Source organism: Panthera leo, chromosome E3 (genome assembly GCF_018350215.1).
Source record: "Panthera leo isolate Ple1 chromosome E3, P.leo_Ple1_pat1.1, whole genome shotgun sequence".
In the NCBI taxonomy this organism is placed as follows: domain Eukaryota; kingdom Metazoa; phylum Chordata; class Mammalia; order Carnivora; family Felidae; genus Panthera; species Panthera leo.
The window spans coordinates 9653438-9678281 of NC_056694.1; the positions used below are offsets into that span (position 1 = coordinate 9653438).

General features: G+C 42.9%; 1 protein-coding gene across 4 annotated transcripts in view; it reads left to right on the top strand.

The window, feature by feature from the left end:
- The window catches only part of POM121C (POM121 transmembrane nucleoporin C), a 52609-nt gene that overhangs the window by 21981 nt on the left and 5784 nt on the right, over window positions 1–24844 (top strand). For 2 of the 4 annotated variants that reach the window (XM_042921038.1, XM_042921036.1), the window contains exons 2-10: window positions 6199–6414; window positions 6947–7105; window positions 8739–8819; window positions 10316–10487; window positions 21821–21912; window positions 22554–22627; window positions 23062–23186; window positions 23305–23407; window positions 23838–24014. In XM_042921038.1, coding sequence (XP_042776972.1) covers window positions 6350–6414; window positions 6947–7105; window positions 8739–8819; window positions 10316–10487; window positions 21821–21912; window positions 22554–22627; window positions 23062–23186; window positions 23305–23407; window positions 23838–24014 — 1048 coding nt within the window. In that variant the 5' untranslated portion in view covers window positions 6199–6349. Of the gene's footprint in view, window positions 1–1082; window positions 1102–4703; window positions 5276–6198; window positions 6415–6946; window positions 7106–8738; window positions 8820–10315; window positions 10488–21820; window positions 21913–22553; window positions 22628–23061; window positions 23187–23304; window positions 23408–23837; window positions 24015–24844 lie in introns of those variants that run through there. The other 2 variants (XM_042921037.1, XM_042921035.1) reach the window with 2 other exon arrangements.

Consider the following 24844-nt stretch of genomic DNA (forward strand, 5'->3'; position numbering starts at 1 on the left):
TGTCCTCTGATAATTTTAACATGTGTGTCAGTTCTGGGTCAGTTCTGATTGATGACTCTTCTCTTGGTGAGTCGTGTTTTCCTGCTTGTTTATATTCCTGATAATCTTTGTTTGGATGCTAGACACTGTGAATTTTATCATGTTGAGTACTGGTCATTTTTTTATCCCTGTACATTTCTTAAACTTCGTTTTGGGATGCAGTTAAGATCCTTGAAAACAGTTTGATCCTTTTAGGTTTTGCTTTAATGATTTATAAGGTAGGTCCAGAGCAGTACTCAGTATAAGGCTGATTATTTCCCATCACTGAGGCAGCACCTTCCTAATACACCCCTAGCATTTAAAAGAAACTTAGTCGTCTTCTAGCCTACCTTGTTTCTGATGGGAAGCTGTGTTATTCTCTTAGTTGCTTTGTAGTTTGTTCAACTTCATGGATCTTTATGTTACAATTTTCATCACATTTGGGAAATTCAGACATTATCTTTTAAATATTTCCTCCTGCCCCAGTCTCACTTTTCCTTGTTACAGTCCAGTTACACAACATATGTAGACTATTTGATATTGTTTCATAGGTCCTGGAAGGTCTCTTCATTATGAGATCAGTTCTACTGATCTGTCTTTAAGTCCACTGACTTCATTTTGCTGTCTCCAATCTGATGTTAAGCTTATCTGGTAAAAAAATTCAATTATTGCTTAGTTTTAGTATTTCTGTTAGTTTCTTCCTTATAATTTCCATTTCTCTGCAGATTCCGTATCTGTTTACTCATTCAGACCATACTTTCCTTTAATTCTTTGGATGTATTTATAATAGTTACTTTAAGATCTTGGTTGGCTAAATCTAACATTTAGACCATCTTGGGTTCATTTCTATATACTGCTTTTTTTCTTTCTTGACTATGGATCTCATTGTTTTGTTTCTTTGTGTGTCTCAGTGGCTTTTCATTGAATAGTGTATGCTGTCAACAATACTCTGGAGTCTCTTATCTCTCCATGAGATATATGGATTCTTGTTTTGGCAGGTAGTGTAATTACTGGCTAATGACCTTATACTTGTTTACACTTGGTTTTTTGTTTTGTTTTTACAGATACGGCCCCACTAACTTGGTGAGACTCAACCTCCAAACTCATTGCTTGTGGATCTTGTCATGGTTTGATTTTAGAATTTATTAAGGCAGACCTAGAGTAGGTCTTACTCTAGACTGTGGTCCTTACCTCAAGTTGTAGCCTTTCTGCTGTTTCAGCTGGATGCCAAGGATGTTAAAAATGCATTTATGAGATCTCTCCATTTTGGTAGGGCCAGAACTCCCCTGGCAATGCTCTTACCCCAGGATTGCTCTAACTCTAGTATTTCTGTTATAATCTTAACCCATTTAGTGCTTTGCTTTCTGGTACTCCTCAGGTGGTCTCTCTGTGCATATACAGCCCAACTATATTATTCAGGGTTCTCCAGAGAAACAGAGCCAATAGGATGGATACACATCCACACGCACACACACACGCACACAGTATTATTAGGAATTGGCTGAGAAGTCCCAAGATCTACAGTCAACAAGCTGGGGGGACCCAGGAGAGCCAAGGGCATAGTTTCAGTCCAAGGCCAAAGGCCTAAGAAGCAGAAGAACTGATAGTGAGTTCCAAGTTCAAGTCTGAAAGTAGGGGAGAGAAGACAGATGTTCCAGCTCAAAGCCAGGCAGAAAGAATTCTTACCCAGGCCTTTTGTTCTATTCAGGCCTTCAACAGATTGGTTGAGGCTTACCAACCAATTCCCCTGTGGAAGGGGAATCTTCTTTACTTAGTATACCAATTCAAATGTTAATCTCATCCAGAAATACTCTCACAGGCATCCCAAAAATAATCTTTAACCAAATATCTGGGCACACTGAGCCCCAGTCAAGTTGAGACATAAAATTAACCATCACTCCAGCCTTCAGCCACAGATTTTTGGGGAACTCACACATAGACTTAGGGAACTCCCTGTCTGCATGACATCCTCCTTTCTCTTGCTCTGCCCAGTGGTTTCCAGCAATTTGAGCAATCCTGAAGTCTGATTTTTGCCTCCTCAGCCCTACTCTAGCTGTCTGCACTGAACTTGGGAAATTGTCCCCAAGTAGAGGAACTAGGTGATTTTCAAGGCTCACTCAGGAGCGTCCTCTCAGGGATCAGTCTTGAGCTTTCCGCTGTTCTGTCTGACAGTAGTTGCCTCATAAATTTTGTCCATTTTTATAGTTGTTTATGGTGGGAGGACTGGCCTGGAATCACTTAATTATGGCTAGAAAGGTGGTTAATTTTTCAGCGGCCTTTATAGTATTTTATGATCTGAATTATACACTGTCCATCTGTCCTTGGGTCGGTAGGCATTAGACATTTAGGGTTGTTCAGATTGCCGGTAATGCAAATGATGCTGCAGTGGCTGTCTTTGTACCCAGAAGTGGAACTGCACAGTTAGGAGGTACCTGTTTCTTCACTCTTACCTAGATATTGCCAAATTGCTCTCCAAATCATAGTTTTACGAATCCACAAACAGTATGTAAGTTCCATTTGTTCCACATTCTTGCCACAATTTGATCTTGTTGAACCATTAAATTTTTCTCCTTGAGCAAAGGAATGCAAAATTTTTACTACCGTAAAGCCTTCCTAGATTACTAGTGAGGTTAAATACATGTACATATATATTTACTTATTACTACCTATTTGGGTTTCCTATTCAATGAATTAATTTTTATATCACTTGTACTTTTTACATTTGAGTCTTTTTGTTACTGATTCCTTATAAATTTCATTTATGTGTTTTTTTATATGAGGTTTATTTGCTTATATGAGAGTGGTTTTTTTTTCTCAGTCTTAATTAGCTTCTCTTTTAGCACCTGTGTTGTCTTTTCCCATACAGGAGTGTTAACATTTTAATGTAGTCATACTTATCTGTATTTTACTAAATGATTTTCAGGTTTTGTGTGTCCATTTCTTCGACTTGTAAACACTGGGGTGCCCTGGGGCTCAGGTCTCAGACCTCTCTCGATCTACATTAATTCCAAAGTAATCTTAGTCTCCCAACATGTATACACTGATGGCTTTTATGTCTGGCTCTTCCTCTCAATTCCAGTAATATATGATAATTTAAAGGACCCTTGCTGAGCTAGATACTTTCTTTTTCCTTAGTATCCCAATTCTTGAATGGGAAGTCTGCAGTCACTGCCTCCATTTCCTCGTCTTCCATTTCATTGTTTAACTCACTGCAGCTTGGCTTTTGTCCCGCCATTCCGCTGCTGCTATTGACATTTGTTCCTAAATAACAGCCCATCCCTTTGCTTGTCAAATGAAGTCTTATATGAAATCAAACAGAAGCCGAATTGCCCTTGCAGTGGGTTGGGGAGAACTGCGTGCCTTTCTCATCTCTTCAAATTGCTCCAGAGGCATCTTTACCGAGTCCTGCCTATCTTTCCAACCTCTTTATTCCCTCAAACTTCCCAGTCTCCAGCCACATTGAACTGTTCGGAGACTCTTGTATCATACTCCTTTCCATCTCTGTGCTTCTGCACAGTGCTCCCGTATTTGCCTTGAACTTGCTTTAGCCAGTTCTCTCCCCTCCAGTAACACCTCCCAGCCTATCTACTTCTTTATCATTCCCTCTCTCTTTTGTGCGTCTGTTATCACACTGGCCACACTGAATTGTAGCTTTCTACTTACACCTATTTCTTCTCTACTAAAGAGAAGGCTTGTAGAGATCAGAGACCCTGGCTTTTCCCCTTTCATCTCTTCAGTGCAGATTAGCAGTGGAGTGAGTGAATGGTCCAGGAAGCTCAGCTAGTTCAAAATCTGAATTGGCAGACCACTAAAGGTTTCTTTGTTTTCAGCGGTTTTATTAAGATACAATTCACATGCCATACAATTCACAGGATTCTGCAACAATCACCATAATCTAATTTTAAAACAGTTTTGTTGCCCTTCAAAAAGAAAACTCTACTTTTTAGCAGTCTCCATTTTCCGACCCCCAACACACTCCCCAGCCCTCGACAACCACGAGCCCACTTTCTAAGACCACCACATTTAACATAGGTAAATTGATCACAAATCCTCAAAATCTCCCCGATTCTGGACCCGATGTGAAATTTGGTAGATAACTGTACCACTGAAACAATTTGTACCGCAGCAACTCCGACTCAGGTCGCAGCTTAAGGTTTGATCCGCAATCTGTTAGACTCTTTGTTAGACTGCTTGAGCGGGAATTTATTAGAATTAGATACACATTTAACAAGGGTGGTTGGTTTGGGTTGGTCTTGCATTTCAGTGTTGCTGTAGAAGTAAACCCCCTTGGGCAGTAAACAGGGCAACTGAAAAAACTCACTACCTCTGGTAACACTGTTCCGGGGACGTTAGTCCCCTAGAAAATAACATGGATCAAACATCACGTCGCTTTCCGGAGCTTTTATTCTTAACGCGACTCTTCCACAGGCTCACCTCGGTATGGGTGGGGTGCGGTGCGGTGCGGTGGACGCGCGGAACCCGCCAGAAGACGAGCGCCGCGTTTCTGCGAGACCGCCTTTGCGGAGCTGGGTCGGGTCTAGCGCGTTGCCGGGCAGCAGCGGCGTTGCCCGCGGCGGTCGCGCGTCCGGGTCGCGCGCGCAGTGACGCAGCCGGCGCGCGATGACGCGGCGCGCGGCGCGGTGCACGCTGGGATATTTAAGTCTTCTCCGCGGCGCGGAGCCGCGATGTCTCCGGCGGCTGCGGCGGCTGGCGGAGGCGAGCGGCGGCGGCCGATAGCGAGCGCCAGGGACGGCCGGGGCCGGAGCGGGGGCTGCGGTGGGTCGGCCGGGGCGGCGCTCCTTGGCTTGTCGCTGTTCGGCCTCGTGCTGTACCTGGTGCCGGCGGCGGCGGCGCTGGCCTGGCTGGCCGTGGGGGCCACCGCGGCCTGGTGGGGACTGAGCCGCGAGCCCCGAGGTTCGCGCGCCCTCTCCTCGTTCGTTCGGAGCGCGCGGCGTCAGCGAGCACTGCACGCTTCGCCTCCGGCCAAGTCGGCGGTGAACGGAAGTCTCCTAGAGCCGCGGAGCCCGCTCGAAGGACCCGACCCGGCCGAACTGCTCCTCATGGGCAGTTACCTGGGCAAGCCCGGCCCCCCGCAGCCTGTCCCCGCCCCGGAGGCCAGGGACCTGCTGGAGAGGCCTGGCCGCCGCTGCGCGTCCGCGCGCGCCGCGTCGCCAGCGCACTCGGCGCATCGCGCTCACCACATTCACCCTTCTCTCCCCACTCCTCTTCTCCGACCCTCGAGGAGGCCTTCCCACCGGTAAGATACGCTCACCTTCCCCAGACCCTCCTCTTTGTCGACCAGCTTTGAATGGAGGGCTTAACTTTTAAATCCGATTTTCTTTTTCGTTAAGTCAAAGTGGATTCTGTGTCGCTTTGTCCTCTTTAAACACCTTGGTGTGTGTCAACCGCCTCCTGCCCTCCTCGAACCTTTGGGATGAGATGTGCTGGCAGAGCTGTTTCCTTCCTTACAGTTTTTAAAACTTAATTTTCATACGGCATGGATTCAGCAGGATACTTAATAAGCTACTAAAATATCCCACTTCTGGTGAAAATATCTTGTTCTTTCAAGAATAGTTTAGATCGTATATTTTGTTACATTTTTTCCTTTCGACCAGTAGGAGAAGTACATCAAAGCGGTGTTCCCAGGAGACCCCTCTTTGATAAAATTTGATGATAAATATCAAAGAGGCATTTCCGTTTAGTCCCAATAGCTGAGTGACACAAGGAAATCCAAAACTTTGGTGAAAATATTAGATTATGGATAAACACAAGTAGTTGAAGGATCAACTTTAGGTAGTAAAAATGTTTGACTTTGGGTGTATATTACTTATGACTCAGCATAAAAAACTGAAATGCTTTGAGAATTCTTCCAAAGTGCCGCCTGGCGTGCCCTAACATGCACTTTCCTTCCATTATAGTTTTCCTTGTGTGGGCAGGGTTTTCAATTTCCCTCTCAAAATTGTTGAAATCCATTGTAGGGACAGCTGTTCAACAGCTGCCACTTGCCACCCTTAGATGGAATGGGGGAACGTTGCCATAAAAATGCTGTTTTGTGTGGCTCAAAAAGCGGTCTGAGCTCTCTGGAAAATAACCGAACCCACGTGATGCTTTAGGAGTCTACGTTTTCTGCCATTCTTTTAAGCTTCTTTGATTCTATAGTGTGTCTCCCATTCTCCATAGGGATTGTGGGACTTTATCAAACCGGTTTGTCATAACACCTCGAAGACGATACCCAATCCAGCAGGCCCAATATTCCCTTCTGGGGGTACTTCCTACAGTGTGCTGGAATGGTTATCACAAGAAGACTGTGCTATCTGCTCGTAATTCCAAAATGGTGTGCAGCCCAGTGACAGTGAGGATTGCTCCTCCGGATAGTAAATTGGCTCGTTCGCCAATGTGAGTATTACTGCTGGCAGAATGAACTCCGATTTATTTCCACTTATTCTTCTATAGCTACTCCTCTGACAAAACAAATGTAAAGCATAGAAGGGAAGAAACTGCTTATTTGAATGAGAAATCCCTAAATCTGGTCCTTGAACAGTTTTTTATGTTTGTTTTGTTTTGGCCTTAGGCTGTAGCTTTAATTGCTAGGGGCAGTTTCTATCAGTGTATACGTTTGCTTATCAGTTAGCTTCTGATTTTCAGCGGCTGAAGTCTGTGCTGTATGGCATGATTACTTATTTTTTTAACGTTCATTTATTTTTTAAAGAGAGTGAATGTGGGGGGGGGGGTGCAGAGAGAGACAGGGACAGAGGATCTGAAGCAGGCTATGTGCTGACAGCAGAGAGCTCGATGTGTAGGGCTCAAGCCCACGAACCGTGAGATCATGCCCTGAGCCAAGACAGAAGCTTAACCAACTGAGCCACTCTACTGTCCCTGACATGGTTATTAAAATGTGTTGATGCTAGAATATTATCTTTCCTTACAGACCAGAGCAGATAATCAACTCCACACTGTCCTCACCATCAAATAATGCCCCAGACCCATGTGCAAAGGAAACTGTACTGAGTGCCCTCAAGGAGAGAAAGAAAAGGACGGTGGAGGAAGAAGACCAAATATTTTTTGATAGCCAGGAAAATAAAAGAAGGTAACCAGCCCAGCAGAGTATTAAACAGGCCTCCCACATGGACTCCTGTGATTTGTTGAAATACAGATCATTGCCAAAAAGATACAGAGGCCAACTCCAGTTTGTGAGCTTTATATTTATAGTAGGCTTCTTTGGCTTCCGTGGAAGAGCTTGGTAACAAGGGCTTTAATGTTCTTAGTTTTCTAAGATACCAGTTAAACTTTATAATTTACCTTTTCCATAAGTGCCAGAGATAAGCTGACAGCTGTTAGCCATGTTAGCCTCATACTTTTGATACAAATGTGCTGAATCTTATTTTTTAGAGAGAATGCTAACAATCTTTCCCTCACCAGCTTGTGTTGTTCAGTTATTTGGGTAACCCCCATTTCAAGTGTCTTACTTGTGCTGAAGAAACGTTTAGCAAAGAAAGGTGAAGACTGGAATATGGCAGATTTATCAGTAATGAGAGTAAAACCAATTTCATTGTTTGATTTCTGATATCTTAATGAAAATGGAATAAACTATCTCCTGAGTGTGGAAAGAGTAGAGGCTGAAGTCACTAGTTAGGATGCCGAACTGCTTATGGCTTTCCAAGAATCAGTTCAGGATTCCAGTCTTTTGATTCAACAGATTGAGCACCTTCTTTTTGCCAGGGCCTACTCCAGGTACTGTGGATAGGGCAGCGAGCAAGATGGAGTTCCCATGGGAATTGGATAAGAAGATGAGGAATTCTAGATTGTGTCTAGAGGTTAAAAAAAAAAAAAAGAAACAACAGGGTGGATCTAACAGACTAATTAGAAGGGGGGGGGGTTCTTTATATTAGACAAGGAAGCACTCTGAGGAGACAGTGGACCCCATACTTGTTAAATATATTGTTTCTATTACCTAGACTAGATTTTTCATCTCCTACAAGTTCAAAGATGGCCATCTTTGATACTGCCAGTGGAAAATTAGGTAGGGAAATATTAATAAGTGGAAGTGTTTTATGTGATGTGGGAAGATCTGATGGTGGAGAGATGATTTACAAGTGAGCACTTTGAACTAATGTTAGCTAGCTAAGCAGGGGTGGCGAGTGGGGGTTGGAGGCAGGAGAAGGACTCTTTTTTTATATTCCCAGTAGGTCTCCCTTGTTCTCCAGTTATAATTTTTCTTCACCCCATGAGCCTATATAACTGAAGACCCTGTTATCTTTCTCACACTTGGAGTAAGCGGTGATTATGGGCACCATGCATAGGTCCTTCTTATGTGTGTTATATGACATTTTTCCCTAACGGATTTGCCATATTAACCTTTAGAACACTATGGGATGTGTGGGTTGGTCCCTAAAGTGTTCATTGGTTTTTTGGTTTTAATCTGTGGATGGTAGAGTATCAAATTTGTGATTGTAAAACTTTGGAGAGAAGTTAGCAATTAATTGATACACCTTAATAAGATCAAAAGGTCTTGAAGCATGTTTATACTTCCCTTGGTATAAGGACAATCTTCGAATAAATTTACCTTTCAGAATCTTTAGGATTTGAAGCAACTTTTCCTTATCTAGCGTGGAACTTATATGCCATGGAAATAGTATAAGGTTCCAGGAATATGAGGAGATACTCTAAGAAAAAAAAAAACAGTCATTTCATTTAATTGAGGGTTTTTTGATTTGTCACAGGCGCCATGATAGCAGTGGGAGTGGACATTCGGCATTTGAGCCCCTGGTGGCTAATGGAGTTCCTGCTGCTTTTGTGCCTAAGTAAGTGAGACTCTTATCTGAATGAGATAGACTGTTGGGGAAAGGGAACCCTCAGAGCTGTTTTCCTGTAGATTTTACTCTGTGCTTTTTTGTGATGCTTTATTAATTCAGGTTCAAATCTTTGAAATTGGAGAGGAACATTTTGAGTAATGTGCCACAGTATCATCTAATTTCTTCTAATATTTTTTCATTACTATGGATAAAATATGGTAAGGCTAAGAGTTTGTAAATGTATTTAACCACATATGTAAACAGGTTTGTGCAATGGATAAAATGCAACAGTGTGACATTGAAGATAAATGTTAAGTTTGTACGTGTGAGTTGAAGTATATTTAAGGAAGAATTGGATAGGAGGGAAAGTGGCTTAGAAATTGGTGAGGTACTTGGGGTGACTTACATGCTTATTGAGTTAGTAGTATGATAAGGCTGTCAGAAGAGCGGATGTGCTCCTAGTCTGTACTGATAAAAGAACAAAGACTAGCATGGAGCAGGTGAGAGGCAGTCCTGCTTCCCTTAATTCTGTTCAGATCATCCATGCAGTGCTGTGCTTGCTTCGATGCCCTACACGGTAAGAGAAGATAAACACAACCTGACATTCATTCCACGTGAAGCAATTATAAGATGTTAAGGGGTGGTGGTGGCACATGAATGGGTTTTAAAGGTACAAAGTACTAACCCAAAGGAGAAAAAATCTCAAGGAGGATAAGGAAATGAGGGAGGGGAGGCTAATGGTCTTCAAGAACCTCAAGGACAGTCGCATGGAAAAAAAAGAAGGAAAACAGTCGCTTGGTTTGGCTCCAGATGGGATTCCCCTGGTGAAATAGGTGGACCTTAGGGGAAATACATTTCCTCCATCCAGTGTAAGAGTGGCTAACAGTCATCACTCTAGGAGATCGTGAGTTGTCTACATTGTAACAAAGGTTGGATGACTATTCTACAAGAAAGATGTTTAGAGAATTTTTGTTTCAGCTGGAAGCTTAGAAAAATTGGTTGGTTCCTCTTAACTCTGATTTTTTTTTTAATAGCTTTGTTGAAGTATAATTGACATTTATAATAAACTGTGCCTGTCTAAAGTGTACAGTTTGATAAGTTCTGACATGTATACACCTGCTAAACCATTGCCACAATCGAGGTAATAAACATAACTGTCACCTTCACAAGTTTCCCCGTGCCCCTTAGTAGCACCTCTCTCCAGTCCTGCCTCTATCCCCAGGCATCCACTGATCTGCTTTTTGTCACTGTAGATTAGGGTGCATTTTCTAAAATATTTTTTTTTTTTTTTAATTTTATTTAAGTGGAATCCTACATTTCACTTTTTGAATATTTGGCTTTCCCTTCCTGCCTTTGTCAGAGATATTTAGCTGAAGTGGTGACAGTAATATTAAGAGCTTTATCCTTTTTTATTAAGTTTATTTAAGAAACATTTTATAGTCACGGATGAAAGCCTTCAAAGAATGTTGCCTTGTGCACCTCACTGTCCTTTTCTCTTGTATTAGGCCTGGCTCTCTGAAAAGAGGTCTCAATTCCCAGAGCTCAGATGACCACTTGAATAAGAGATCCCGCACCTCTTCCATGAGCTCCTTGACAAGCACGTACACAGGTGGCATCCCTAGCTCCAGCCGCAATGCCATTACCAGTTCTTACAGTTCTTCTCGAGGTTTCTCTCAGGTACGTTCATCCTGTGCTATGGGAGAAATGCGTTCCAAGCATTAATTAGTTGATTAGCCAGTGTTTACTAGGCACCTTCTGTTTGTCAGATATTGGGGTTACCTCTGAGCTAAACAGAAGATACAAACCCTTGAACGGTAACGGTAGACCCAGGGATGGACTAGAAAGCCCGGAAAGCAAACCAGGGCATGTGGCACAAAACAGCCAGTATTGCAGATAAATAGACTAAAGGATGAAGAATTCCATAAATGATACTAATTTAATTGAAAAGGTAGATTCAGTCCCGATTGCACTGGGTCTTAGAAAAGAAATTCACCCGATTGTTATTGAGAATTTAGTGAAAGTTTTTAAAATATTGTCATTAAAAAAATTTCTTTTTTAGAAAAATGTGCAATTCTTTCTTAGTAAGAGGAAGTAGTGTGGCCTAGGGAACAGAGCAAGCTTTGCTACCAGACAGACTTGCGTTCAAATCTTGACTCTTGACTCTTAGTACCTATAGGGCCTTGGGCGGGTAAGTCACTTAAACCTTTCTCATCTCCAAAAGATTATTACAAAGATTGAGGGCAATGCTTGGAAAATGCCCATCACAGTGCCTGTCAGTAGTGGACACCCTATATGTAGTAGCTAGAAAACAAATAAGGCATGTGTGAAAGATTTTTGAGAGGAGACCGTTTTTGAGATAAGATAATCCAGAAGGTTCTTAGGGTAATACAAATGAAAGATGAAGGCCTAAGCCAGAGCAGCCGTGGGAATATAAAGAATATTAAATAGTAACCTTTACCTGGAGCACTTACTCTGTGATAGGCCCTGTGCTAAGTAAGCACTTTACGTAACTTTCCTCACGTAATCATCACAACGCGCAGATTTAGGATAGTTCTTAAGGGCCCCAGGATTTTCAGAACGGTCAGTGAGCGCTGGCTTCAACTTGGAGTCGCCAGCTACATTCGCCCGTGACAAGAGAGTCGGCCTGTCCTTTGAAGCTTGGAAGCCAGGCACCGACTTTATCGTTACAGAAGGCCTGGATGGCCTCTTCCAACGTAAGGCTCTCTGTCCTGAAACTCTGTTGATTGGTGGAGCCGCCTTCGTTAATGACCTTAGCTGGATCTTCTGGATAACTTTGCTGCAGCTTCTCCATCAGCACTTGCTGCTTTGCCTTGCTGTGCAGACGGCTTCTTCCCTTAAACCTCATTGGGTTGGCCTTTGCTGGCTTCAGACTTCGCTTCAGCTTCCTCACCTCTAAGCCTTCGCTGAATTGAGGAGCTGGGTCTTGCTCTGGATGAGGCTTTGGCTTAAGGGAATGTTGTGGCTGGTTTGGTCTTCTGTCCAGCCCACTGAGACTTCCTCCCTCTCAGCAATAAGGCCTCCTCACTTTATCATTTGTGTGTTCCTTTCTTCAATACCTTTTCCTTTGCGTTCACACCTTGGTTATTGGGTACGAGAAGCCTAGCTTTCAGTGTCTCGGCTCTTGACCTGTCTTTCTCGCTCAGCTTGATCATTTGTAGCTTTTGCTTGAAAGTCAGACATGCGACTCTTCCTCTCACTTGGACACTTAGAGGCCATTGTAGGCTTGTTCTTGGTGTGATTTCCGTACTTTTGTATCTCGGCAAATAGGGAGGCCCGAGGAAAGGGAGAGAGAGGGTGGGGGAAGTGCCAGTTGGTGGAACAGGACACATGCATTTACCAGTTCAGTTTGCCACCTTGCACGGGTATGGGTTGTGATGTTCTAAGACAGTTACAGTTACAGTAAGAGTATTGAGGATCACTGATCACAGGTCATTATAACACATAGAATGATGATAAAGAGTTGGAAATATTGTAAGACTTACAAAACGTGAGACAGAGACGTGAAGTGAGCACATGCTGTTGGGGAAATGGCAGCAATAGACTTGCTTAAAGCAAGAGTTGCCACAAACCTTCAAGTTTGTGAAAAATAGTATTTTTTTTAAGTTTATTTATTTTGAGAGTGAGACAGCGTGAGAGGGGGAGGGGCAGAGAGAGAAACTCCCAAGCAGACTCCACACAGGTGCTCTTACCCCAGTAGTTTTTGATAAATAACTTCAGTCCTTTTTAACTTAAAAAAAAAAAAAAAAAAAATCCTTTGTGTACATTTCCAACTCAAACTGAAGTCTCTTTGTTCAGACAGCCTTGGTTTTTTTGAGTTGGAAATGATATTTGTAGGTACAGTCTCTAGGACCATTAAGGTATGCGTACCCTTTAGAAAGAGGACGCTCAATCGTTAGTTTGTACTGATATTTCAAATTCAGATTTAGGATTACAGAACTTTTTACATAATTTCTTTGATTTTATATTTTTATGTATTCTTATACAAAAAATGTCGCTTCATAATTACTTATTTGATGGGTCCCTAGTACACACGATTTCAAAATAATGATATCAGTGCCATTACAAACAATAAGACAAACCAGCTTAAGAATTATTTGTGACTCATTTTGTTGTTAGTGTATATCCTTGTATGGGTACTGGGGAATATACAATCAAAATACGTGTTATAAAGTAATGTGAATTCAGTGTTCTCATTTACACCACCAACTTGATATACGGTAAGGTTTATTCAGTGTATTTTAATGTTTTAGGGATTTCTTTTATTTTTGAATATAGTTTGCTTTTAATTATGTAAAATAAAATACTTAAATCGTCCGAAGGACGTTCGGACGTTCTTTATCAAATACGATAAAGCAAAATACACTCAGAAGTCCGGTTGCCACCTCTTTCTACTCCATGTTGTTCCCTTCCTGTTTTATTACTTTTTGATCGTCCTTCCACTGTTTTTTTTGTTTCCCCTCAAAACCATATGCAAATCCATGTCTATCTGTAAAGCCCACCTTCTAACCTTTGAGGCAGTGATAGGTGCAAGTTTGAGCCTTGCTTCGTCTTTCCCTCTACACCTGCATAGTCACTCTTTCCCTTTGGTGACAAACATTGGGTTGTTTCCATCTAATGCTGGGACAGATGGTGCTGTCGGTAATGCTCTAGTTCATGTGTCATTTCACACTTTGGCCTTTACACTTCTAGGATAGCTTCCCCAGAATATAGATTTCCAGGCCAAAGGTTAAATGCATGTGTAGTTTTGCTAGATATTGTTAACTTCCCCTTCTTAGAGTATGTACCATTTAGCATTCCCATCAGCATCGTATGAGTCACCATTTTTCCATAGTAATCAATAGATGAAGGTTGTCATAGCTTTGGATTTTTACCAGTTAGGTGAGGAGTAGTATTTGTGTCTCTTATGAGTGAGTTTGGGCGGATTTTCCTATATTGGAGAAACAGGATTTAAATGTAAAATAAAAGCCATGAAAGTATTTGTGAAAACGGTCTTCTTGTGCAATGCTGGTGGGAGTGTCAATTCATACAGTTCTCTAGAGGGCAGTGTGGCAGGTAATTACCAATATTAGAGATGCAGGTGCCCTTGGTCCAGCAGCCTTGCTTTTCGGAATTAATTCTACATATACACTGGAAAACATATACAAGGATGTTGATTGTAGCATTTTAATAGCAGAATCTTGGAAACAATGTAAATGTGCCTTTGGGTGGGGGGTGGGGGGGTTGAATGACAGTTTTTCCATAAGTTGAAATACTATGTAACTATCCAAAAGAATAAGGTACCTTAATAGGCGCTGATGTGAATGATCTAAAAGATACATGACAAAAGCAAGGTGCAGAACTGTGTCTATAGTATCCTCTGTTGTTTGTGCTGCTGGTTTCTTTAATCTTTTAAAGTGCATAGAATAATTCTGACAGATTTCATTAAAAACTGGGAATAACTATTGCTGTAGGAGGGAAACTTTTTACTGTGTACTCTTTTTGTTGGAATTTGTGATACCTGCTGCAAGTAGTACATTTCCTGGTTTCAAAAAGGTTTTAAGTAAAATAAAATTCCCCTGCCCTGGGTGTCCCAGGCTCTGTCCCATAGTACCTGTTAACATTCGTGCTATATGCAAACACAGATAATACACAGAATTACTGGTCTGTGTTACACAAATGGGATCATCACGTGTGCTTTTTTGAAAAACATCCTTTTTTATCATATATTGCATAGCATTCTGTGTCATATGATCCATGTTGAAAATATTTTTTTAAATCAGAGTCTAATGTAGAAAAACAAGTATTGTAAGTGTTTAGCTCCATGTAACCACCACCCAGGTCAAGTAATAAGTCATTTTCTTTTTATTTTTTTAACTTTGTTATTTTGAAAGAGCGAGAGCACAAGTTGGGGAGGGGCAGCGAGAGGGAGAGACAGAATCCCAAGCAGGCTCTTTGCCATCAGTGCAGAGCCTGACGCCAGGCTCGAACTCCAGAACCGTGAGATCATATCCTGAGCAGAGATCAAGAGTCAGACGCTTAACCACCTGAGCCACCCAGGTGCCCCAATAAATTTTCAACGCCCAGAAGCCCCTCTCGTACTCATTCCTTCCTTCTTGAATATTAGCACCATATAATTTTCCCTGTTTTAAAACCTGATATATAAATGGAGACCAGAATATGTTTTCTTTGGTATTTGGCTTCTTTCACTCACCATTTTCTTTGCGAGATGCATCCATGTTGTTGCATGTAGCAACAAGTCTTTCATTTTCTTGCTGTGTTCATTTTTGTTATATGAATATACCACAATTTTTTCCTCCTCTTGTTGGGACATTGGGTTTCCAGTTTGGAGCTGTTATGCATATTAAATCTTTTGGTGCACGTATATAAAGTATGTGTAATTCTCAGTTTTAGTAGATTGTATTGAACTGTTTTAAAGTTATGTTTCAGGGTGCCTGGGTGGCTCAATCGGTTAAGTGTCTGACTTCGGCTCAGGTCATGATCTCACGGTTCGTGGGTTAGAGCCCCGCATTGGGCTCTGTGCTGACAGCTCAGAGCCTGGAGCCTGCTTTGGATTCTGTCTCCCTCCCTCTCTGCCCACCCCCTCTTGAGCTCCGTCTCTCTCCCTCCCTCCCTCCCTCCCTCTCTCTCTCTCTCTCTCTCTCTCTCTCTCTCTCTCTCTCAAAAATGAATAAATGTTAAAACAAAAATTTTTTAAATGAATAAATAAAAATTAAGTTTTGTTTCAAGGGTGCCTGGCTGGCTCAGTTAAACTGACTTTGGCTCAGATCATGATCTCACAGTTAATGAGTTCAAGCCCTGCATTGGGCAATAAACTTTTAAAAATATATATATAAATAAATAAATAGATGAAGGGAAGAAGGAAGGACGTTATGTTTCCGTTGATACTCCTACCCTTACCAGTGCAGTATGAGATTTTGTTCCTGTGGTTACACAGCCTCACTGACACTTGGTGTTACCAGTCTTTAATTACCCATTCCAGTGGGTGTGAAATAGTATTTCATTGTGGTTGTAATTTCCTAATTGTAATTTGTGGTTATAATTGTAATTGCTGATTGCTAATGAAATAGAGGTATGAACTGTTCATTGGCCATTCATACTTCCTTTTTTATGAAGTACCTATTCAGGTTTCTTGGCTTTCTTCTATTTAGTTGTCTTTTTTTTACTGATTTATATACATTCTTCATATATTCTAGATGCAAGCTCTCTGAATTCTATGTATTGCAACAAATCACTGTCCTATTCTGTGTCTCACCACTTGGGTTTCTTCAGATTTACTCTTATGGTTAATGTATTGTGTGCACTGTTTAGGAACTTTTTGTCTACCTGAAGTCATGGTGGTGTTATGCTACCTTCTAGAAGCGTTATTATTTTTCTTCTCACATTGGGATCTATAATCCACCTGAAGTTGATTTTTGTATATGATGCGAGGTACGGATCAAAATTAGTGTCTTTCCACATAAATATCCATTCGACTTAGCAACATTTATTGAAAGGATGGATCACCCTTTCCCTCTTGCGCTGTGGCACTGCCTTTGTTATGATTTAAGTGTCCATAGATATATGTGGATCCATATCTAGATTCTGTTCTGTTGGTCTGTTTTTCTGCCCTGTACCTGTCTTCTTTTCTACGCTGTGCCACACAGTCTTTTAGTTTTGGTGTGTAGTAGAATAAGTCATCCAACTTTCTCATTTCTTTCATTCCTCTTCAGAATTGTCTTCGATCTTGACCCTTTGCGTTTTTCTGTAAGTTTAGAATTAGCTTGTTGATTTCCACCTAAATAAAGACCACTTGCTGAGATGTTAAGATTGCCTTTAATCTGCCAGTTATTTTGGAGAGAAATGACCTTTTTACAGTGTTGAATCTTCCAGTCCATGAACATGGTATATCCTTCATTTACATCTTTAATTTCACCATGTAGTTGTTCTACGTATTAAACTTATTCCTAGATATATGTTTTTGATGCTACTATAATGGTGTATTAAAATCTGTTGCTGATGTATAGAAATACAACTGATTATTGTATTCAGGAAATTTGCTAAATCCCATAAGCATCTATATATTCTTTAGGACTTTTGTGTGTGCATCACGTTGCCTACGATAATGACAGCTTTTTTTCTCCCTTTGCAGTCCTTCTGTTGTTTGCTTATGCCTTAGTGCATTTGGTTAAGACCTGAAGTACAACGTTGAATAGAAGTGATAGCAAACATCCTTGTCTTTCCTGATCTCAAAGGGAGTGCTTTCCACATTTCCTGTTACATGTGCTGTTTAATACAGGTATTTTGTAGATAGATACTCCTTATTGGATTAAGGAAGTTCCTTTTTCAAGGTTATGTATCAATGAATTTTAGAAGTCACTCTATTTTATGTTTTCCTTTTTCTTTAATTTCTGCCCTTATAGATATGACTTCTTTTTTTTTCTTTTTCCTTTTTTTTTCTTTTTTCATGTTTGATTTGTTGGGATTTCTTTCTGGCTTTTTAATCCGGATTCTTAGATCACTGCGGTTTTTCCATTGTTTTCCCTTTTCTAATATATGTATTTAAGGTTACACAGTTCCTGCAAACTTAACCGTAGCTGCATTTCCACAGCTTTGTAATAGAAGAATTTTTCATATTCATTCTTCGATTCATGGGTTACTTAGAAATTCATTGCTTAATTTCAAAACCATTAATTCCTTGTCCTCTTTGTTACTGGTTTTTAGCTAAATTCCATTGGCTCACAGGATATACTCCTCTGTCCGTTCTTGTTTTGAGATTTGCTCTGTGCCTGAGTACATGTTTAGTTTTGGTAAGTGTTCCAACTTCACTTGAAAAGAAATTTTATGAAGTGCTCATTTACAGTTTATATTCCTCGGAGTTTGTCTTGTGGCTCGATATGTTTTGAAAAACTCTCAACCTAGTATTATCTCTTCAGATACTGTTCTGCCCTATTTCCTCCCCCCCTCAGTGTTCTAGGGCACATGGTAGACCTTTTCCTTTTGTCCGCGTCTGTCTGTGTCTCCCGTCATTTCGTCTCCACCTCTAGTCTTCCTTCGTCTAGTTTACTGATTTACTTTAGCCTTCTGTCATCCACTGCCATCCGTCTTAAGTAGTTTTGATTCTCTTTCTTACGGTTGTTACTGGTGTGCCAGGATTCTCCATATTGTCATTTAAATTCTTGTATAACAATTCTTCTAAGGTTTTATTCAATAATTCCAGCATTTGAGTCTTCTGGTCTGTTGTTGATGTCTGATTTTTTCCTCTGGGGTATTGGATAACTATTACTTTCTTATATATTTTTGTTGTTGCTTTATTTCTGTGTCAGACAAAAAAAAAAAAAAAAAAAGTAATGGTGACTTAAAGCTCTGAATGATGGTGTCTTCCTCCAGGGAGGTTTTACTTTTTTACTTTACTTGGGCAGTAGTTAGGATAGTGGCAGGTTACTTCTGTCCAGGTAGAATTGACATGGTTTTGAGTTGGTTGTCAGTTCTCGTGAGGGCTGCTTTATTTCTGATTTGCCCTATCTCCTCGTATGTAACCTTTGGGATCCCAACCAGAAAGCTTTAGGTCTTATTAAGGACCCCCTACTTTGGAAGACCCTGAATTCATTTTTGTCTTTCCAGCCATATGAGACTGCCAAAAGCTTTTCCGTGCCTCTCAACTACAGCTTTTGCTTTTGGAATTGGCATTCGCCATGAGAGAAAAAGTAGCCTTAAATATGGGGGCTAACCCTTGGCTCCACGATGTCTACTGCCCCGCTGGCTCTTCCGTACTGCCATACCTTCAAACACACGTAGCTCAGACCTTCAGCATTTGCTTCTTGTCTCTGGCGGGAGTGTTAGTGTAGAACAACACGGTCAGCCTTTGCCTGGAAGTGGGTCAGATCTTAAGCAGCCTCATTTGTGGTGGAGCCTTTGACCTGTTGCAGGAAATACACTCCCTGACACTAATAACTGTTTGGTATTCTGTTTTAAGTAGTTACTGGTCCCCTCTCTGCTTGTCCCCTGCTCACATGCATGCACTGTCTCTCTCTGTCTCTCTCCATCTCTCTCTGTCTCTCTAAATAAATAAATAAAGTAATATGAAAGTTCTTTATTTGCTTATTTATATTTAGAGAGAGAGACAGCATGAGCTGGGGAGGGGCAGAGAGAGAGGGAGACACAGAATCTGAAGCAAACTGGGAGATTATGACCTGAGCCATAGTTGGATGCTTAACCGACTGAACCACCCAGGTGCCCCAATATGAACGTTCTTTATGTTTCTTTGGAAAAAAATGTACTGAGGTAGTGATCATCTCCAGTAATCAATTTCAGTGTCAGTCCTTACATTTGGTGCAGGTGGTAGTAGAGGTATTTAATTTAACTACATTTTTCCAGGGGAACACTAGTAAATATCCACATCTACAACCGTCTACACTGGAAGTCCTAGCATTGATACAAAATCATCACAGATGTTACACTGGTACCAGTTATAGAAAAAGTAAACTGTCCTCTGACCTTTTGTGCGCGGCGTTGATATCTCCCTGTGTCTTACCAGATTTCTCATTTTCCAGAGTAGGCGTATGTATTTACCCTTGCCGTCAGCGCTTCCAGGCCTAACCTGCCTCTCGCCCTTGTGCCCCTTAACTATGTTCTACGTTGCAGCCAGACCGTGACATTTATTATCTACCAAGACACTTCCTACCTGCTGCCTTCCCTTGCTTTGTTCTGGTCTCCCTCTGGAATAACACGTCCATCCCACTGCAGGCACTCTTCAGGTGCTTTCTGTTAAGTCATGAAAGGCTGTCTTATCTTTTGGCTGTTACAGTCGATTTGTGTTCTTTCCTCTTTTTCACACCGTAAATTTCTTGATGGAACCGTCTTGCTCATCTTGGCATTCTTTGTAAAGTAGAAAGGTCTAGAGCCTCTGTGAAGTGGGGACTCTGCAAATCAAAGTTGAGTTATAGCGCAGAACTAAATTGACTGTTAGAAGTGTAGATTGACTATTTTTTTTAATGACTGTCCTTGTTACATCTTTTGCCTGTTTTTCATTTGGTACGTTCATTATATTTTTGTGGAGTTGCAGGACTTGCATTTTTCATGTTAAGGATAATAACTCTTCCTGAAAATATTTGCCTTTTAATTTTGTTTATAGTTTTTGTTTGTTTCGGGGTGTGTTTATTTCCAGCCTACATAGATTTTATTTCGATTTTATGGAAATGTGAGCATGGTGGAAAATACAGATGGCACCTAGAGTCTCCCTGCTGCGCGGTGATACTTTTGCACAGAGAGGTTCTTTACGTAGCGATTTTATGTGACAGTCTGTCAGTTTTCTGTCTTCTGTCTCTGGCACAGACTTCTCCCTGTCCCATAGTATGGAACAGCTAATCTGTTTTAGTCCTTTTGTGACACTTCTTACATGTAAACCTTGGTCACATCTGGATTGTGTGTGTGTGTGTCACCTGTGACAGACATAGTGGGGATACAGTATTTCCCCTTAAGTGTTGAACCAGGTCGTCCTTAACCCTGGCTAAACATTGGAATCATCTTTGGTACTTTATTAAAAACGTAAGGTGTGAGGTCCAAGCGTTCAGTTTTTGTTTTGTGTTTCTTTCCCTGAGTGCCCCAGCATTCCTCTCACACCCGTTCTCAGCCTTGGGTGTCCTGATACTGGTCTCGTGGAGCTGCCCTGTTTCACCACTTTCGCCACCTGTCTCCGAGTTTAAATTCTTCTTTACCTCTTCAGACTTTTATTAAAGATTGTTGTCTGCTTGTTTGTGCTTATATAACTGTTACTGAGTAAGAAACTTCTGGAAGAATGTCTGCAGTGATAAGTTATTAGTATTTTTGTAATTAAGCTAAAGACTTCACGAAACTTCACAGTGCTTGCTCTTTGTCAGTTATCGAGGCTGCTTTGCATGAGGGGAGGTGAGAACAGACCTTCGCTGCCAAGGAACCGATTGCCTGTTTGTTGGAACAGACAGGTGTCTGGATAATAATCATGTAACAGCAAATACCATAGATACTGTATAAGTCATAAATGTCATGATAGGACATCTTAAAAAAATAAAGTTGAAGCGGGGGGCACCTGGGTGGCTCGGTCGGTTAAGCATCCGACTTTGGCTCACGTCATGATCTCATAGTTTGTGAGTTCTAGCCCCACATCAGGCTCCGTGCTGGCAGCGCAGAGCCTGCTTGGGATTCTTTCTCCCTCTCTCTGCCCCTCTCCACTTGCTCTCTCTCAAAATATACCTAAAAAAAATAAAGTTGAAGTAAAACAAAACTAATAAAAGCAAGACTATTAGTTTACTGGCTTACCTTTGCCGTAATAGGTTTTTTGAGGCGGGGAGGGGGGTTGGGAAAGCTTCTTAATTGTATAATTTCTGCAGACAACATAAAGTAAAGCTGGATGCATCATAGGCTCTAAACCATGACTGAATGTAACCTTCTACTTTTTAATATATGCAAAAGTACATTGTTCCTTGTACTTTATTAGTTAGCATTTCCTTACTTGTTCAGATTTTTTCCCCGTAGTTAATACTGGCAACTGACTTTCCTTCAGGGGCCTTCCTTCACAGAGAAATGTTTTTCTTTATTTTTATTTTTCTAAATTTATTTTTGAGAGGAAGCTCATGCACCAGGGAGGGGCAAAGGGAACGGGAGAGAGAGAGAATCCCAAGTAAGCTCCACGCTGCCGGCAAGGAGCCCAGTGTGGGGTTTGAACCCACGAACTGTGAGATCATGACCTGAACCAAAATCGAGTCAGATGCTTAACCGACTGAGCCATCCAGGTGCTCCTTTTTTGTTTTAAAAGATCGTATTTTTAAGTAATCTCTACACCCAACGTGGGGCTCGAACCCACAACACGGAGATTGAGTCTCTTGCTCCACTACGTCAGCCAGGTGCTCCACAAAAGATGTTTGTCACTGAGGAGGAGACCCTGTGTGTGGCGATGAACAGAATACAAAGTTGTATTGAAGGCGGATGTCACGCTGTCCAGTAGGGTAATCATGTCACTGCTTTTTGCCTTCTAGCTTTGGAAGAGAAGCGGGCCCAGCTTGTCACCGTTCTCCAGCCCAGCCTCATCCCGCTCGCAGACACCAGAGAGGCCAGCAAAGAAAATAAGGTAACGGGTCCTTGTTTGCACTGCAGACTGATGAGAGGGCAGGAAAGGAAGCACACGTACTTGGCTCTTGGGCCTCCTGCGGCTCCGATCCGGAGGACCCAAGATTGCCATCCAGAAGGACAGTGAAGTACCTGCCCAAACTGCTCTCGTCTCTTAAATGTCTTCTGTGCTGACCCTGGAGGCTCTGGCTCTCTTCCTCATCCTGCAGCACAAGCGACTGGGGTGTGAACGCAAAGGCCACAGGGTAGAGGGGGCACAGAGAATCATGGCAGGGGCAGGAGAGTTCATGTTCTGGACCCCAGCTGATCTCCAGGCACCGACAGGCGACTAGACTGCTGCTCTTAGGGGTCAGCTCTGTGGCTACAGCTCTCGGGAACTGGGCGAGGTGTAAGTAAGGTTGTGAAGGTTCTCGTTTCGTGCTGGTTGTGAGACAGAGGTTTCTCCGTGGCTTCCGTGAACTTCTCCCTTCGTTTTGTAGGAATTTCCTTTTGATTTCTCTTATTTTTTGTCCTGGCCTGTGATCTTAAATCACAGTTGTTCTAGACTTTGGCCGGGTTGGTAGTTACGAGGCTGTAAGTGGTTCCCCGATACTCTGTATCAGGAAGTCTTTCTAAATGCGCTTCTGCCTCTTCTGCCCTCAGAGAGGACGAGCTTTCTCACCGCTCCAGTTCTTCAACTCCTTTGGCAACAGACAAGGAGGCCCAGGGAGAAAAGGGTAGGTTGTGAAGCGCGCAGGAGTGGCTTCTGGCGGTGGGAGTGTTTATGGAGCATGTGAGACCCCTGCTCATCCGGAAGCATGCGCTGAGCCTCGCTGTGTGCAGGGCCTGGTAGGTGCAGAGGTCTGTGGTCTGTGGCACAGGCAGCTACGGCACCGGCCAGTGGATCTGTGGGCTGGCGATGAGCGCTGGTGGGGGCCTCTGAGCAGCCTGGGTGACTCCTGTCAGTAAGCACTTGTATGCCTGTGTTTGGAGCAGTTATCTTGATACCCTCCTGGCAGAAACCGTCTTGCAAACTCTCCAAGACCCCATCCACGGAAGACCAAATCTTTCAGACATAACCAGTGAGAATTCAGTGTTAAAAACCAAGTGTAGACAAACTTGGCCATTTCTGGAAGAGGAGGAAGAAAACAAGTCCATGTTGTTTCTTTAGCTGCAGATACAACCACATGGAAGGCGCAGAACTCGTGGAGCTCCCCTCCCACACCTGGCAGCTCTGGGCAGCGGAAGCGAAAGATTCAGCTCCTACCCTCCCGGCGAGGGGCTCGGCTGACCCTGGTATGGCTTTGTCTGTCCACACCCGCCCACCCCAGCTCGGCATCCCCAAGTTCTAGGGTAGCTCAATACAGGTTTCTTCCAGCTTCCCTGATGGGCGTCTCGTCTTTCTCTCTGGCAGCCCCCACCTCCCCAGCTTGGCTACTCCATCACTGCCGAAGATCTAGATTTGGAAAAAAGAGCTTCGCTGCGGTGGTTTAACAAGGCCTTGGAGGATGGGACTGGTAAGGAAGACTGACCAGCTTCACGCTGCAAAGAGGAGTTTCCTCTGGTTTTATTTGGATCTTTCTCATCTGACAAATCCTTTTGGGGCCTCAGTGGAATCTGGAGAACAATGAACATTGGAATCAAGGAGAAGCATTTCTTTCTTGCTTTTTTTTTTTTTAAGTTTACTTACTTAGAGAATGCCAAATGGGGGAGGGCAGAGAGCGAGAGGAGAGAGAGAGAATCCCAAGCAGGCTCCATACTGACCGTTCAGGGCTTGAACTCACAAACCGTGAATCATGACCTGAGCCGAAGTCAGTCGCTCACCCGGAGCCACCCAGGTGCCCCAGGGGAAGCATTTCTAAATAAGCAGATACCGAGTCCGTGAGCATCTCGTGCTACGTGATGTGCCCCTGGAAAGAATTTCCCAGCACCTTTCTTTCTCCTTAGATACGGCTTCTAACTCTGGCACCGAGAAGCCCCCTACTACTCAACCTTCTTTGACATTTACCCTGCCAACTACTGGGACTGCCGCCTCCCCAGCTGCCCTCCCAGCCCCAAGCCCCAACCCGCTGCTGGAGAGCTTGAAGAAGCAGCAGAGTTCTGCAGGCCCACCCCCTTCCTCCGGTGAGTGGGCGAGCTCCATCTGCGGCGTCGAATGGCATCCGTCCATGGGTCACGTGGAGTAAAGGCGTCATGCCTGCCGGTCCGTGAAGGTCTTCGGGAGCTTGAACTTGCTGTGGCTCAGCAGTCCTGAGCTGGCGCACGCTTCCGAGCTTCAGAATTCTCTCATCAGGAGGTTCTAGGGAAGGGGGTCCGCGGCTTAGTCTTAGCAGTCGGAGGCTCTGGAGGCCAGAGCCACTCAGAGCCTTGCTGTTGTCCTCTGTAAAATGCACACGTTTACCTTTGAGGTGGCTCTGAGATGTAAATGTGATCCCATGGTTACCAAGTCTTGTCACATGACCACAGGCAAAAGAGGACGTCATTTTTCCCTCTAGGTTTCCAAGGGTCCTTCATGGTACTGCATGTGCCCACACTCCTCTTGTTGCCCTTTAACATAGAGTAGTCTATCCGGCATCAGCCCGTCCCAGGGCTCAAGGGCAGAGACTCTTCCATTCGTGGTTATGTGCCCTGCACTCAGCACAGTAGGCAAACAGAGGCAGTCTTTGTTGGGTGAGTAGTAAGTAAGGTGCATCTGGGAAATTAACGGGACTGGAGTTTGGGTGATTGGGTTTTCCTTAGTTTCTACACATTACCCCCCAGTGAGGCCACATCGTATCCCCTCATATCTTACGATCGGGGAAGGGTGGAAATAATGAATGTTTCCTTGATTTTAAGGGGTGGATACTTTAACGGTCTGTGGTGTGGATGTCGTCACAATTTGTTGACGGACTCTGAATCCCCAGCACGGTGCTAGGGAGAGAAGCGTTGAATGCCATCACGTTTGAGGTATTCAG